This window comes from Papio anubis, chromosome 10 (genome assembly GCF_008728515.1).
Source record: "Papio anubis isolate 15944 chromosome 10, Panubis1.0, whole genome shotgun sequence".
Classification (NCBI taxonomy): domain Eukaryota; kingdom Metazoa; phylum Chordata; class Mammalia; order Primates; family Cercopithecidae; genus Papio; species Papio anubis.
The window spans coordinates 53,546,490-53,562,336 of record NC_044985.1 but is presented as its reverse complement, the minus strand read 5'-3'; the positions used below and the strand labels follow the sequence as shown (position 1 = coordinate 53,562,336).

The window sequence follows — 15,847 nt, the reverse complement described above, 5'->3', positions numbered from 1 at the left end:
CAAGAAAACATAAATTTTAAAAAGACGTCTGTATCCAACAGATTGGTAAATTATTATAAATTTATATATATAACAACAAGTGTTTTTTGGTTTTTTTTTTTTTAAGTTCTGAAGTACATGTGCAGGATGTACAGGTCACATAGGTAAATGTTTGCCGTGGTGGTTTGGTGCACCTATCAACCCGTCACCGAGGTATGAAGCCCAGCATGCATTAGCTATTTTTTCTGATGCTCTCCCTCTCCCTGTCCCCCACCCAACAGGCCCCAGTGTGTGTTGCTCCCCTCCCTGTGTCCACGTATTCTCATTAATACCAAGTTTCGATAAGCAGAAAAACAAGACCTCAAATTCCTGATGGGACAGGCATGGTGGCCCATGCCTGTAATCCCAGCACTCTGGAAGGCTGAGGCGGGAAGATCACCTGAGGTCAGGAGTTCGAGACCAGCCTGGCCAATATGGTAAAACCCCGTCTCTACTAAAAATACAAAAATTAGCTGGGCATGGTGGCAGCCCTCTGTAATCCCAGCTACTCAGGAGGCTGAGGTAGAAGAATTGCTTGAATTCAGGAGGCGGAGGTTGCAGTGAGCCGAGATCGCACCACGGCACTTCAGCCTAGGGGACAGAGTGAATCTCCATCTCAAAAAAAAAAAAAAAAAAAAAAAATATATATATATATATATATATATATATGTGGCACAGGAATTTCAGGAAAATGGTAACTTCTGGAGAGGGAAAGAGAAAGGAAGGGAGAGGTGGGTTGACCTTTCTTTGGGGTTTTGACTAAAAGCAGCTCTATAGCAAACATGGCAAAAGATTAACATCTATTCATCTCAATGGTAAGTACAAAGGTATCTGTTATATTACTTTTGTAATTTTCTGTAAATTCAAATTGTTTCATAATTGAAAATAGTTTTAACTGAGTTTTGTAATGATTAAAAAATTAGGCCAGGTGTGGTGGGTCACACCTGCAATCCCAGTACTACTTTGGGAGGCTGTGGCAGTTGAATTGCCTGAGGTCAGCAATTCCAGACCAGTCTGACCAATATGGTGAAACCCCACCTCCACTAAAAATACAAAAAATTAGCCAGGCGTGGTGGCATGCGCCTGTAGTTCCAGCTACTCAGGAGGTTGAGGCAGGAGAATCGCTTGAACCCAGGAGGCAGAGGTTGCAGTGAGCCGAGATCACGCCACTGCACTCCAGCCTGGTGACAGAGTGAGACTCCATCTCAAAACGAGCAAGCAAACAAACAAAAAAATATTTTAGGTGTAGTATTGGTATTGTGGTTTTGGGGGAGTTTTTTGTTTGTTTTTTGCTTTGTTTTCAAGAGATGAGGTCTCTTCATGTTGCTGAGGCTGGAGTGCAGTGACTATTCACAGGTCTGATCATAATGCACTGCAGCCTCTTACTCCCAGGCTCAAGCAATACTCCCATCTCAGCCTTGGGAATAGCTGGGACTATAGGTGTAAGCCACTATGCCTGACATTATTTTTTAATTGTGGTAAAATATAAATAACATAAAATTTACCATTTAAAACCATCTTAAATGTACAGTTTAGTGGCATTAAGTACATTCACATTGTTTTGCAACCATCACAACCATCGATCTCAAGGACGTTTTCATCTACCCAAACTGAAACTCTGTATCTGTTAAATAAATAAATAAATAAATAATTCCCCAGGCCGGGCATGGTGGCTCATGCCTGTAATCCCAGCACTTTGGGAGGCCGAGGCGGGCAGATCACGAGGTCAGGTGATCGAGACCATCCTGGCTAACGTGGTGAAACCCCGTCTCTACTAAAAATACAAAAAATTAGCTGGGCGTGGTGGCGGGCGCCTGTAGTCCCAGTTATTAGGGAGGCTGAGGCAGGAGAAAGGCGTGAACCCAGGAGGTAGAGCTTGCAGTGAGCCGATATCGTGCCACTGCACTCCAGCCTGGGCAACAGAGTGAGACTCAAAAAAATAATAAATGCCAGAGTGAGTCTCAAAAAAATAAATAAATAAATAAATAAATAACTCCCCAATCTCCCCTTCCCTTGGCCTCTGATAATCACTATTCTGCTTTCTGTCTGTATGAATTTGACTATTCCTGGCACTTCACATAAACAGAAGCATCTGTTCTTTTGTGATGGGCTTATTTCATTTGGCATAATGTCTCCAAGGTTTATCTACATTGTAACATTCTAACATGTCAGAATTTTATAATTTTTAAGGCTAAATATTTCATTTATGGACACTCCACATATTGTGTATCCATTCATCCGCTGATGGACACTTGAGTTATGTTTTAGAGTTCACATCTATTTACTCAGATGCATACTCAAATATTTTTAAATTAAATTATAAGGCATCTGATATTTGCTTCAAAATAGTCCTGGCTGGGAAGAAAGAGCAGTGGGACGGGGAGATAACAAATGAAACAAGAGGCCGGGCGCGGTGTCTCACGCCTGTAATCCCAGCACTTTGGGAGGCCAAGGCGGGCGGATCACGAGGTCAGGAGATTGAGACCACGGTGAACCCCGTCTCTACTAAAAATACAAAAAAATTAGCCGGGCACGGTGGCGGTCGCCTGTAGTCCCAGCTACTCGGGAGGCTGAAGCAGGAGAATGGCGTGAACCCAAGAGGCAGAGCTTGCAGAGAGCCGAGATCACGCCACGGTACTCCAGCCTGGGTGACAGAGCGAGACTCTGTCTCAAAAAAAAAAAAAAGAAACAAGATACCACTTTTCCTTATGAGAGCAGCAAAGATCAGAAACATTGATACCACCATATATACTGCCAGGATATGGGGAAACAAACTGTTTCATACATTGTTGGCAGGAATGTAAATTAATTTCTTTGGAGGGTTCTATCAAAGTTGAATTTGCACATTTCCTTCAACCAAGATATAACTTCTAGGAATTTATCCTCAAACATAAGCTCACACACATATGAAGAAGCGTATACAAGAATACTTGCTGCAACAATGTTTACAATAGCCCAAGTCTGGAAACAATTTAAATGTCTATCAGTAGGGAACTGACTGCAAAAATCACAGTACATTACAAAAACATGGAAATACAATGAAATACTATTTAACTTCAAAAATGAAGCAGTTCAACTTTCGAGATAGTGTCCATAAATATGTTAAGGGGAAAAAAGCAAGATACTAAAGAGAGTAACACTATTCAACCAGACATTCACATGGTTCAATTTCTGGCTACCACAGATCAAAAAACCTAAAAACCTTCCACAACACAGGCCAGGCACCACACTCTGGCCCATGCCTATAATCCCAGCCCTTTGAGAGGCTGAGGCAGATGGACTGCTTGAAGCCAGGAGTTCAAGATCAGCCTGGCCAACGTGGTGAAATATCATCTCTACAAAAAAAAACAAAAAAAAATGTAGCTGGGTGTAGTGGTGTGTCCCTATAGGGGACTTGGGAAGGTGAGGTGGGAAATCACTTGAGCCTGGGAGGTAGAGGCTGCAGTGAGCTGTGATGTCACACCACTGCACTCAAGCCTGGGAGACACTGCGAGAACCTGTCTCTAAAAAAAAAAAACTAGAAATGCTCGATAAATTATAACTAATGTCTTTTAAATACATAAGTAAGCTCAAAAGAAAGGGAAATTTCTTACTGAGGGGTAGGATGGAGAAAGGCACCTTTACTTTTTACTTTATCCACTTATGTTTATGTTATAATCAATGTGTATTACTTCCGAAATTAAAAAAAATGAAAGCACTCTGAAAAAAGTTGCTATGGATTTAATAATCAATACGACCTCACAAATAACTAAAGCAATGTAATCTGACAGCAACTTTTTGAGTATAGCAGCCACGTTTTTATCCAATTTAATTCAAAATTACTGACACCTACTAAGTACAAGAGACTGTGCTGGCCTCTGGCTAATAGCAAAATGAGGTCCTTATCTTTTAAGGAGCTTAGAATATGTGAGCAAGAACAAGCAAGGAGACAAAAATATCTGTAATATAGGACAGAACATGAAACTCCTCATTTTCTGCACCAAAATTTGAGAAATAAATGTTTAAAATCCCAGTTTCCGGTTAGTATCCCATCAACGCCCAAAACCAGCCAGTCAGACATTACAGTTGACCCTTGAACAACACTAGTTTGAACAGCAAGGGTTCCACTTATACAAGGATTTTTAAACCAAACATGGATCGAAAATACAGAATTCATGGGATCTGACACTCACATACATGAAGGGCAGACTTTTCTTACAAGCAGGATTTCAGTATACCCTGGAGAGTGGGTGGCAGGTGGGTATTCTGGAACCAGTCTCCAATATATACCATATACTGAGGAACGAGTGCATTTTAGACTTTCCATTACAGGCTATTTTGTTTTCTTTCATTTTGTTTTGAGTTAATCCACCCATAAAGCATTTTTTTTTTCCAGATGGAGTTTCACTCTTGTTGTTCAGGCTGGAGTGCAATGGCATGATCTTGGCTCACCGTAACCTCTGCCTCCCGGGCTCAAGCGATTCTCCTGTCTCAGCCTCCGGAGTAACTGGGATTACAGGCATGTGCCACCACGCCCAGATAATTTTGAATTTTTAGTAGAGATGGGGTTTCTCCATGTTGGTCAGGCTGGTCTTGAACTCCCAACTTAAGGTGATCTGCCCACCTTGGCCTCCCAAAGTGCTGGGATTACAGGTGTGGGCCACCGCACCCAGCCCCCATGAAGCATTTCTGACAATGACCGCATTGCATTTACTCACTAGTGGCAAAACTGTAGTTACGTATACAGCTGTTTTGTTTTTTTTGTTTTGTTTTTTTTCCTGAGACGGAGTCTCGCTCTGTCGCCCAGGCTGGAGTGCAGTGGCAAGATCTCAGCTCACTCTAAGCTCCACCTCCAAGGTTCATGCCATTCTCCTGCCTCAGCCTCCCGAATAGCTGGGACTACAAGCACCCACCACCACGCCCGGCTAATTTTTTGTATTTTTAGTAGAGACAGGGTTTCGCCATGTTAGCCAGGATGGTCTTGATCTCCTGACCTTGTGATCCGCCCACCTTGGCCTCCCAAAGTGTGGGATTGCAGGTGTGAGCCACTGCGCCCGGCCACATACAGTTATTAGTACACAGTTTCCATAGCCTTTGTGATCTCATCCCACAAATGAATCCTCAATTGTTTTCTTCCTTTGGTTTGTATATCTGCTAATACTGCCACATTGATTATACCAATAGTACTCAGTCAAAAATAACTAAATCCTCCCCATAGTTCTATAATTGCTAATTTGAAAATTAAATATAAATACAGCTGTGATGGATTCAAGATCCTTCTCCAACTCCAATCACTGAACATCCTACAGGCAACAGTCAGACACTTGTGAAAAGGATTATGGCACAGCAAGATGTATTCTCATTTACTAAGAGCACAAATACAGCAGAAGAAAAGGAATCCTTCTCTAAAAGTGACTGACCATGAAATTTACAAACTTTTATGGCAGTTAGAATAAAAACCCCAAAATCAACACACATTCAATCTTCGGCAACCTAAACGGGTTTTTAAAATATCAAAAACTTAGAAAAGTTCAAACATTCTGTTCATGCCAGGGTAGTCCAGCTTTGCCCATGAGAACACTGTTATAAGCTGTTGATGATTTCCAGTTCTAAAAAGGTTCCACAGGCAGTCTTTTAGGTTGCAAAGCTAGTCAACATCACCTATGTCTCTTGAGGCAGTAAATTAGTTGTATAGCCCAGAAAAATTACTCTATCCAATCCAAGCAGTTATAAAAAATTCAGAATAATCACATGGCCACCATACTGTTTATTGTTCAATCTTGCCCTTTATGAAACTGGACATGGCAACTGCTGACACATATAGGCAATGGTTCTGGTTTCAGACAGAGATAATAATAAATCTTTAAATATTATGTATCAACTCATAGAGGGTTGCCAGACTGGGAAAATAATACTTACCTATGAGACACCAGTAAAAGCAAATACCATGAGGTTAGGATGTTGACTATCTATAGCCTGGATACCCTAAAACTGTATGAATACCTTCAAAGAAACTCACTGACATATTTCTGGTAGTACACTGAAGCATCACAAGCAATCAAACTTGCATCTCATCCTCAATAATCTGATAATTACCACTGTATTCCAAAAGTCAGGAAAGAATCAATGTCATTTCCTACCTTCAGGTTCTCTGGAGGCTTTCCTAAATGCTAACCCAGTCCAAGAAATAAAAATGTCTATCAGTAAAGGATTGCTCCAACTCCTGTTCTGATGTGCTTCTTTAAAACAAAAACAAACAAAAAAGTTTAAAAAGAAAGAAACGAAGGCCCAAATAAGAATAACATATTAAGTAAAAAAAAAAAAAAAGAAAGAAAAGAAAAAAAAGATAAAACATAGAATTGAAAAGAAAAACCAGTAAGAATGCTATTTAGTAGAGGCAGTAAAGAGAAATGGTTGACTAGACCAGCTCTGGAGCCCTGGAGCCAGCGTGCCTAGCTTACCGCCAATGCAATCTTGAGCAAGTTTTTTTTTAACTCTGCCCTACTTCCCTCTTCTGTACAATGAAAATAATAAAAGTAACAATCTCAGAGTCAAAGAATAAGTTAAATCACGTAAAACAGCTAGAATTTGGCCACTTTTAACCAAACAGATAGATAAAAGTCCAAATTTTTACTACTACTCTGTTGATGAGGCTGTTGGAAAACAGGCAGTCTCATACAGTAATTAGTACTAAGCCTCAGGGGGGCAATTTGGAAAACACACGTTTGAGAATTTATCCCACTGACCCTCTTGACTAGGTGGGAAAAGACAGTTAATACCACGTTGTTAATTTTATACTGGAAAGTCAAATGCCCATGAAGAGACATTAAATCAAGAATGGCAAATTCACACACACACACACACAAAAAATTTAAAAAGAAATTTAAAAAAAGAATGGCAAATTCAAAACATGTAACACTATGCAGCAGTTTAAAAAAAAAAAAATTGAATGACGACACTGATTTTTTAATAAGAAAAATACATCTAAGATAACTAAAAAATGCAAGATGTAAAACAGTGGAAAGTATGCAACCCTTTGCACAAAAAGAGACTGAAAAACTAGGAAACATCCTTGCTTGTTCTGCACTAAGAGAAACTAAGCAGGAAGGAACTGGACAGATGGAAGACTAGATGGGAGAAAAATTTCCAACTCTGTGTGTGTGTGTGTGTGTGTGTGTATCTGCTTTATTAGCTATATATTTTATCTATTCAAATATAAAATTTTTAAAAGTACTTTTAAAGTGTCAGAAATACAGTTCAAGAACTCAAATGTTGGCCGGGCGCAGTGGCTCACGCCTGTAATCCCAGCACTTGTGAGGCCAAGGCAGGCAGATCACCTGAGGTCGGGAATTCGTGACTAGCCTGACCGACATGGAGAAACCCTGTCTCTACTAAAAAAAAAAAAAAAAATACAAAATTAGCCGGGCGTGGTGGTGCATGACTGTAATCCCAGCTACTTGGGAGGCTGAGGCAGGAGAATCGCTTGAACCCAGGGGGCGGAGGTTGCGGTGAGCCGAGATCGCGCCATTGCATTCCAGCCTGGGCAACAAGAGCGAAACTCCATCTTTAAAAAATAAGTAAATAAATAAATAAATAAAAACTCAAATGTTAGCTGCAATTATGTTATTATTATTAGCAAAATCAAAATACCTTCTTTCTGAAGACTTTTTCTTACTCCCTCTGGACAGAAACCTCCTCTCCCTCCTCTAGTTATCAAGTTATTGTTTAAGGAATTTATTACTTTCTACTCCAGTGCAAGTAGAGTAAGGGGTTGGTCAATGTTTCATTCATTTTTAATATCCAAGAAGCCTTGCTTGCACATAGTAGGTACAAACATTTTAGAGTAACAGTAACCTTACAAGTACTCCCAAAAAAAAGGTGACCATTTATAAAAAAGATTGTACTCTGTCATTAATCCTAAGACCTGAAAATTGAAGAAGTTTAATAACTGCTAGCAACTAGTAGTTGCTAATATTCTTTCAACTACTGCCTATCCAAAATCGCCCCTTTCACTTTTTCCTTTTTTCTCAGACTGTCCCTGACATTGACATCACGTTCCAAGCCAAGACTCTACATGTACTAACTCTCTGTAACTCACTGCAAACTCTGAAATGTCTTCTCTCATAAGTCCCAACATCTGACGTATCGCTCCTGTCAAAAGGGCATTTGTTGTCTCCTCTTAGATGTTCACATATCAGTGAGTGAATAAAGTGCCCTTAACTGGAGAAGACCTATCACTTGATTCCTAGTTCGCTCAGTATTTTGTTCGTTCTCCTGGTACGGCGGGTATTCTGTAACGGACTGCTCAGTAGCCCAATTCTAAATGTCATCCCAGCATACCAAATACTCCACTGACAGCTCAACAGTCACTTTTCATGCAGGCCCCTCCCCTTCCCTCCTCCCTCAACCCTCAAGAGCTCCTTCTCTCATACTGACAGACACACTGGCAGTTCAGAAGACCTTTTCCTCAAGCGTCCTTCCCTGCACGTACAAGACCACCTCCCCAGCTCTCATCATCCCGCGAGCCAATACAGTCCCCAATAACAACCCCTCCCAGCCAATCCAAATCACAACCTAAGTCTCTTCCCAAGAACCAGGCTTTATAGCCTTTGCCAACAAGTACACACTTGACAGCTCGACACGAGCTTCCCCAAAAATCCTTTCCCCCTCACTCCCCTCCTAACCCATACACTGGCTCTTTTCTCGCTATCATTTATCCACCCTGGCTTCCCCATAATTCACAGCCCGGTTTCCTAAACATGCTCTACGCTCTCCTCTCCCTGCTTTCTGCTCCCCACCCCCTTTCCACCGCTGACAGCTCAGTCACCTCCATCCCCCCGTGGCTGCACCCTCCCCCGCACCCTCCCCTTGACAGCTCAAGAGTGGGCTCCCGGCGCCCCGCTCCAGGCCCTCCCGCGACGTCCCCGGCCCAGGGTCGCCTCGCCCGCGGGGACGGCTCCACTCACCCGCTCTCCCGCATCACGTTGCTGTCCCCACAGTCGCAGGCGCCCCCGGCCTGGCTACGGAACATGTTGAAGTCGTGTCCGGTGTGGTCGCCCTGGTGGAAGCACTCGGCGCACAGCGACATGCAGGGCGAGATGCCGCACGTCCGGCAGCGGTAGGCCACGAAGTTGGCTGTCCAGACCAGGCCGCAGAGCGCCGCGGGATCGTAGGCCCGCACCGCCGCGCAGAACTCGTCGTAGCCGCCGCCGCCCGCCAGAAGGCACTTACACCACTCCAAGGCCTCCTCCTCGGCGGCCCCCGGACCGCCCCCGCCTCCGGCCGCCGCCGCGTCCTCGCCGCCGGCAGCCGCGGCCAGCGGCCGCTCGGCGCTCAGCACCCGCTCCAGCAGCGCCTGCAGCTCCTCAGCACCTGCGCGGTTGTCCGGCCGGCTGAGGGCCGCCTTGAGGTGCGCGGCGGTGGCCGCCTTGTCTAGGGCCAGCCCCGACGCGGGCAGCTCGGGCTGTGACGGCTGCTGGCCCCCGACGGCCGCCGCGGCCGCCGCCGCCATGATGAGAGCTCAGAATTTGGAGAGTCCAGGGCCAGCGGCTCCTCCAGGGAGAGTGAGGGAATAGACTGCTGCGATTGCTCGGCCCGCCCAACTCTCGCGATACCCGGAGCGTCCGCGCTCCTCCGCCCGCGGCCCCGCCCCTGCACACGCCCCCTCGGGCTGCAGAGCCTTCTCCCCGCCCTCCCGCCTGGGTGCCTCTGGACCAAGCTAGGCTCCCAACTTTCTAAGTTAAAAGCTACTGAAATAAAGGACTCACCTTATAGGAAGTCTTTAATAAGGGCAATTATTTCTATATTTGCATAGACTACAGGAATTATTCACATCATCTTTCAGATGTACTTTAAGCATCTGCATTTTGTGTAAGATGTACATTCCTATTGTTATCAAAGTCCAGCGGGCGACAGAGTGAGACCCCAACTTAAGGAAAACAAACTGTAGGAAGAGCAATCCAAAGAAAAACAGAAGGCCGGGCGCAGTGGCTCATAGCTGTAATCCCAGCACTTTGGGAGGCCGAGGCAGGCGGATTACTTGAGGTCAGGAGTTTGAGATGAGCCTGGCTGACATGGTGAAACCCTGTCTCTACTGAAAATACAAAAATTAGCCGGGCGTGGTGGCGCACGCCTGTAATACCAGCTACTCGGGAGGCTGAGGTAGGAGAATCGCTTGAACCCAGGAGGCAGAAGTTGTAGTGAGCCAAGATCACGTCACTGCACTCCAGCCTGGGAGACAAAGCGGGACTCCGTCTCAAAAAAACAACAACATCAAAGAAGAACAGGGGTGTTTCCAATCCATAACCGTGTGTTTGAAATGAATGAAACATAATTAAGACAGGTTATTTTACAGTCCTGGTCTTCTACATTAGTTAAGTATGTCACGATCATCATATAACAGTGATAAGTTAAATTTGCTCAATAATTTTATGAATCACTAAATTATAAACTAAATAAAACTTTATGTATCAACTTTACATGCTAAAACTTTGTATGCTTTAACTCATTTGATTCTCATAACAGAAAACTTTGAATTCTACCATTCCTAGGAAGTAGCAGCCTCAGACACTTCTCTACTTCGTCATCATCCATTCACTCTTTTTCTTCTTCCTTTAAAAATGCAAAGAGGTGTCCATCCACAGGCTTAAATACAGTCCTGCAATCCTTTTACTTAACCACTGGATCCTGCCTTCTCAGGATCCCAACTCTATCCAATATCCTCTTGTATTTTTAACACCTCTCTTTCTATTAGCTCAATTCTTGTCAGAATTTGTCTCCTCCTGTCTTAAAAATCGTTGAAAAAACAATAAAGCTTCCCCCATTACTAAGCATCAACCATTCTCTTCTTTTCGTAGGCCGCCTTTCTCTTTCTCTTTCTTTTTTTTTTTTTTTTTTTTTTTTTTTGAGACAGGGTCTCACTGTCAACCAGGCTGGAGTGCAGTGGTGCAATTTCAGATCACTGGAAGCTTTGCATCCCGGGTTCAAGCGATTTTCCCACCCCAGCCACCGGAGCAGCTGGGACCACAGGCTCGCGCCATCACACCCAGCTAATTTTTGTATTTTTAGTAGATACAGGGTCTCCTTACGTTGCCCAGGCTGGTCTCAAACTCCGGTCTCAAGCGATCCGCCCATCTCGGCCTCCCAAAATGCTGGGATTACAGGAGTGAGCCACCGCGTCCGGGGCCACGTTTAATTGTTCATATTTACTCTTTCTTCTTTCTAAACTTCCATTCACTCCACAATCTGCTACAACTTGGTTTCTGCTCCTACTTTATGAAGCCCGACCTCTTTCCATTTGACACCGCTACCTATTCTTTCGTTTCCACTCTTCTTTTTTTTTTTTTTTTTCTGAGACAGAGTCTTGCTCTGTCGCCCAGGCTGGAGTGCACTGCACGATCTCGGCTCACTGCAAGCTCCGCCTCCCGGGTTCACGCCATTCTCCTGCCTCAACCTCCCGAGTAGCTGGGACTACAAGGGCCCGCCACCACGCCCGGCCAATTTTTTTGTATTTTTAGTAGAGATAGGGTTTCACCGTGTTAGCCAGGATGGTCTCGATCTCCTGACCTCGTGATTCGCCTGCCTCGGCCTCCCAAAGTGCTGGGATTACAGGCGTGAGCCACCGCGCCCGGCCCATCCGCTATCTCTTCTTTGGGTTTCTTTGACATCACCACTTCTGTGAGAATTGCAAGTGGCACAAATGACCTAAAAATTGGGAAACAAAGTTACAATAAAGTAAGGCATGAGAATGGCGAAGGAGGTAAAGATGAATGGACATCGCTACTTTCTGAGCCGAGACTTGGGAAACAAGAAGAGTCACTCTGGGCCATACAACAAAGTGACTGTGACTTTCTCTTCCGCATCCCTTTCACTCTGTCTTTCCCCATCCTTTGAGGGCCCGCAGGTACTCATGGCAAACTAGAGAGTAACGAGCAGGCGATAGGCGGCGAGGACTGGCCGTGGGTCAGCGAGTAGCGCAGGCTTTGCAGGTGGAGGGGATGGGGTAATGAGGCCCCCAGGTGGCCAGCGGAACCCCGGCTCAGGACAAAAGTTGCAGCTCGGCGCCGGGCCGCTGGGCGGCGAACGCGTGCGCGCTTGCGGGTTGGCGCTTCCGGCCCCGGCCGAGGTGCGGGTCGCCCCAAGAGGTGTGTTGTCGTGGCGCGAGGGATCCTGGGGCTGCTCCAGCCACGCGCCGCCGCCGTCTCCTGGGGTGGTGTGGGTTACCCGGGAGGTGGGTCAGAGGCTCGTCCCGTGCCCTGCGTCCCGGCGTCTCCTTAGGGCGCGTCTTCGGGTCCGGCCAGCGGTGCTGAAAAGGGGGAGAAGGTTGGGGGTAGGGAGGAAACAAAATCCCAGTTCAATAGATTTCTCCGCAGATCCTGTGCCTGCAAACCCTACGAGTCCATACTTTAAAACAAAATGAAGAAATTAAGGCTTAAGGAACTAGAGAGTCGCCTGCAACAAGTGGATGGATTCGAAAAGCCCAAGCTACTTCTAGAACAGTATCCTACCAGGCCGCACATTGCAGGTAGGGCGGCTGGTTCACCACGCCCCTGCTTTCGGCGTTAGTCCAGTCTACTCTGTGATAAAAATAGAACAGTTATTTGGATACAGATAATGTCTAGAGAAATTTTGCCCAAAGATCACCTAGTTAGGTCTTCCTTGACACTGCAGCTTACAGCACGCCCTCCACACACACACTCACTATCGTTTTACTGTCTGGTTTTCTGCATATCCCTTAACACTGCCAAACAGTATTTTTAATGTGTTTTTTTCTCTTCTCACATTATAATCTCTTTGGGGACAAGGAATTTGTTAGTCTCGTTCATACTTGAGTTCCCAGTGCCTAGAAGAGTCGCTGGTATTATTTAGGAGCTCAGTAAACATTTACTAAATAAGGATCAATTTCCTATTGCTACTAATTGCCTAGGCAAGGAATCTTGTGCTATACTCTGCCCTAGAAATGAATACCAGAGTTGATAGTGGAAGGATAGTTTAACAAAATCAGAGTATGTGCTGTATAAAGATGAGCATGCATATTAATTTTAACAGATTTTCTGAGTATTAGTGTTGTTGCTTCATGCCAGACACTGATACTGGGAGTACAAGAGAGAATACAGGAAAACATATATTTATGTTACTCAAGTCATTGGGAAGCCTTAGGGGAAAAAAATTTATTATTACTATTTTATGAGATGGGGGTCTCACTCTGTCACCCAGGCTAAAGTGCAGTGGCATGATCACGGCAACTGCAGCCTTGACCTCCAGGACTCAAGTAATCCTCCTACCTAAGCCTCCTGAGTAGCTGGGACTACAGGCATGCACCATCACGCTGGCTAATATTTGTTATTTTTTGTAGAGACAGGGTCTTGCTATGTTGCCCAAGATGGTCTCAAACTCCTGGGCTGAAGTGATCCTCCCACCTTGGCCTCAAGAAGTGCTGAGATTACAGGCATGAGCCACTGAGCCTGGCCCCTTAGGAAAATTAATTTTCTGAGAGTACCTGCAAGGAGGAGTTTTTTCCAGTTCCAAAATAGTTGTTTCTAAGCTGCCAGTAAAAGTCAAGGAGGACACGTGTGTATTTACACTTAACTCCAAGATACTGTCATAATTCCAACCAAAAATTCACACAAAACTACTGTGTCTAGGTTAAGACCAGTTTTCTCAAATAATGACTTACTAGTCTTCTGACTGTAGGTTTTTTTAGTGGAATCCAATTTAAAATATAATAACAATCTGGCCAAGTATGGTGGCTCATCCCTATAATCCCAGCACTTTGGGAAACCAAGGCAAGAGGATGACTTGAGGCCAGGAGTTCAAGATCAGCCTGGGCAACACAGTGAGACCCCGGCTCTTAAAAATAAATAAATAGGCCGGGCGCGGTGGCTCACGCCTGTAATCCCAGCACTTTGGGAGGCCGAGGCAGGCGAATCACAAGGTCAGGAGATCAAGACCACGGTGAAACCCTGTCTCTACTAAAAATACAAAAAATGAGCCAGGCGAGGTGGCGGGCGCCTGTAGTCCCAGCTACTCGGGAGGCTGGGGCAGGAGAATGGCATGAACCCGGGAGGTGGAGCTTGCAGTGAGCCAGGATCGCGCCACTGCACTCCAGCTTGGGCGACAGAGCAAGACTCCGTCTCAAAAAAAAATAAAAATAAAAATAAATAAATAAATAAATAAATAAATAAATTAGCCGGGTGTAGTAGTATGCGCCTATAGTCCCAGCCGCTGTTACTAAGGCAGGAGAATTGCTTGAGCCCTGGAGTTTCAGGCTGCAGTGAGCTCTGATCCCACCACTGCACCCCAGCCTGGGTTATAGAGATAGACCCCATCTCTGAAAAAAACAACAACAAAAAAACCTCTGGATCCTTGGGTATCAATGGCCAGCAGTCCTTGCTGGGTTCAGATATCTTCAGGGAAATATCAGTGGTGGTGGTATTCATGTTTAACCTTCAGTATATCTAACACCCAGTAGTTCTATTATCAGGTCTCATTTGTAGATTATGAATATATATATATGTCTGTAGACCATGAGTTTACGTGTCTAAAGGCTACATTGCAGAGCTTATGGTGCTTGTGTTCTGGTGACAAACTTGCTACAGCAAAGTTCTGTGGTTGGGTGCAGTGGCTCATGTCTGTAATCCCAACACTTTGGGAGGCTGGGGTGGGAAAAATCGCTTAAGCCCTGGAGTTCGAGACCAGCATGGCAATATAGTGAGAACCTGTCTGTGTTTAAAAAAAAAAAAGAAAAGAAAAGAAAAAAAGGTTTTGTGTCTTTGTGATGCTAATGCTTGTTTGATAGTGGTTTCTAGTCTTATAGATTTCACAGATAAGTAAAATTTCAAAACAATTTAGGAAACTGATACAGAGTTGCTAAATTTATGTTGACAAGAAAGGATTTTTTTAAAACCTATTTACTCTTAATGTTCTTTCAAAAAAATATTTCAGCATCAAAGAAAGAACCAATATGAGTGTATGGCAATGTTCTTAACAAGCTGAGGAAAAACTAAACGTTTTGACTTTTTTTTCCATTTTACATCAGAGACTGGTCACAGTTTTGTCATTCTTGGCATTGCTAGCAGAGACTATTTTTTTTTTTTTTTTTTTTTTGAGACGGAGTCTCGCTCTGCTGCCCAGGCTGGAGTGCAGTGGCCGGATCTCAGCTCACTGCAAGCTCCGCCTCCCGGGTTCACGCCATTCTCCTGCCTCAGCCTCCCGAGTAGCTGGGACTACAGGCGCCCGCCACCTCGCCCGGCTAGTTTTTTTGTATTTTTTTTTTAGTAGAGACGGGGTTTCACCGTGTTAGCCAGGATGGTCTTGATCTCCTGACCTCGTGATCCGCCCGTCTCGGCCTCCCAAAGTGCTGGGATTACAGGCTTGAGCCACCGCGCCCGGCCGCAGAGACTATTTTTTGAGAACCACTGGTGGGTATTAGCTTCCTTTATGGTGCCTCTTACTACATACCAAATTATTACACCTTATCTTTTAAAAAAATAATCTGGAATGGCATTTAGGGGAAGACTGAGTAATGCACAAATAAGATTTTAGTCATCAGCTTGCTTACTTATTCTCTAATTTTTTTTTAATTTTTTAGCATGTATGCTCTATACAATCCATAACACGTATGATGACATTGAAAATAAAGTCGTTGCAGATCTAGGATGTGGTTGTGGAGTACTTAGCATTGGAACTGCAATGTTAGGAGCAGGGTAGGTAATGCAATATATGCTATTTGGGTATTGGGTGGCTTTAATAAGGAGCATCAATGGGATTAACTGAATTATATTTATGAGACTCCACAGAATGAGATATAGGGAGCAAAAATCTGATACTGAATACATTTTGAACCGGCAGA

General features: G+C 44.4%; 2 protein-coding genes across 16 annotated transcripts in view; one reads left to right on the top strand and one right to left on the bottom strand.

Moving 5' to 3' along the window:
- The window catches only part of UBR3 (ubiquitin protein ligase E3 component n-recognin 3), a 263,282-nt gene extending 253,708 nt beyond the window's left edge, over nucleotides 1-9,574 (bottom strand). For 9 of the 12 annotated variants that reach the window (XR_004176549.1, XM_031651341.1, XM_031651343.1 and 6 more), the window contains exon 1: nucleotides 8,964-9,508. Coding sequence is in view for 11 of the 12 variants with exons in the window: in XM_031651341.1 (XP_031507201.1) it covers nucleotides 8,964-9,508 (545 nt within the window). In the remaining variant the exon portion in view is untranslated. Of the gene's footprint in view, nucleotides 1-8,963 lie in introns of all 12 variants that reach the window. The other 3 variants (XM_031651339.1, XM_031651340.1, XM_031651349.1) reach the window with 2 other exon arrangements.
- Nucleotides 9,575-12,052: 2,478 nt separating this feature from the next.
- Nucleotides 12,053-15,847, top strand: part of METTL5 (methyltransferase like 5) — a 13,313-nt gene continuing 9,518 nt past the window's right edge. For 3 of the 4 annotated variants that reach the window (XM_009182414.3, XM_009182413.2, XM_003907584.2), the window contains exons 1-3: nucleotides 12,053-12,140; nucleotides 12,369-12,520; nucleotides 15,587-15,701. In XM_009182414.3, the coding sequence (XP_009180678.1) occupies nucleotides 12,412-12,520; nucleotides 15,587-15,701 (224 nt within the window). In that variant the 5' untranslated portion in view covers nucleotides 12,053-12,140; nucleotides 12,369-12,411. Of the gene's footprint in view, nucleotides 12,227-12,368; nucleotides 12,521-15,586; nucleotides 15,702-15,847 lie in introns of all 4 variants that reach the window. The other variant, XM_003907585.2, reaches the window with a different exon arrangement.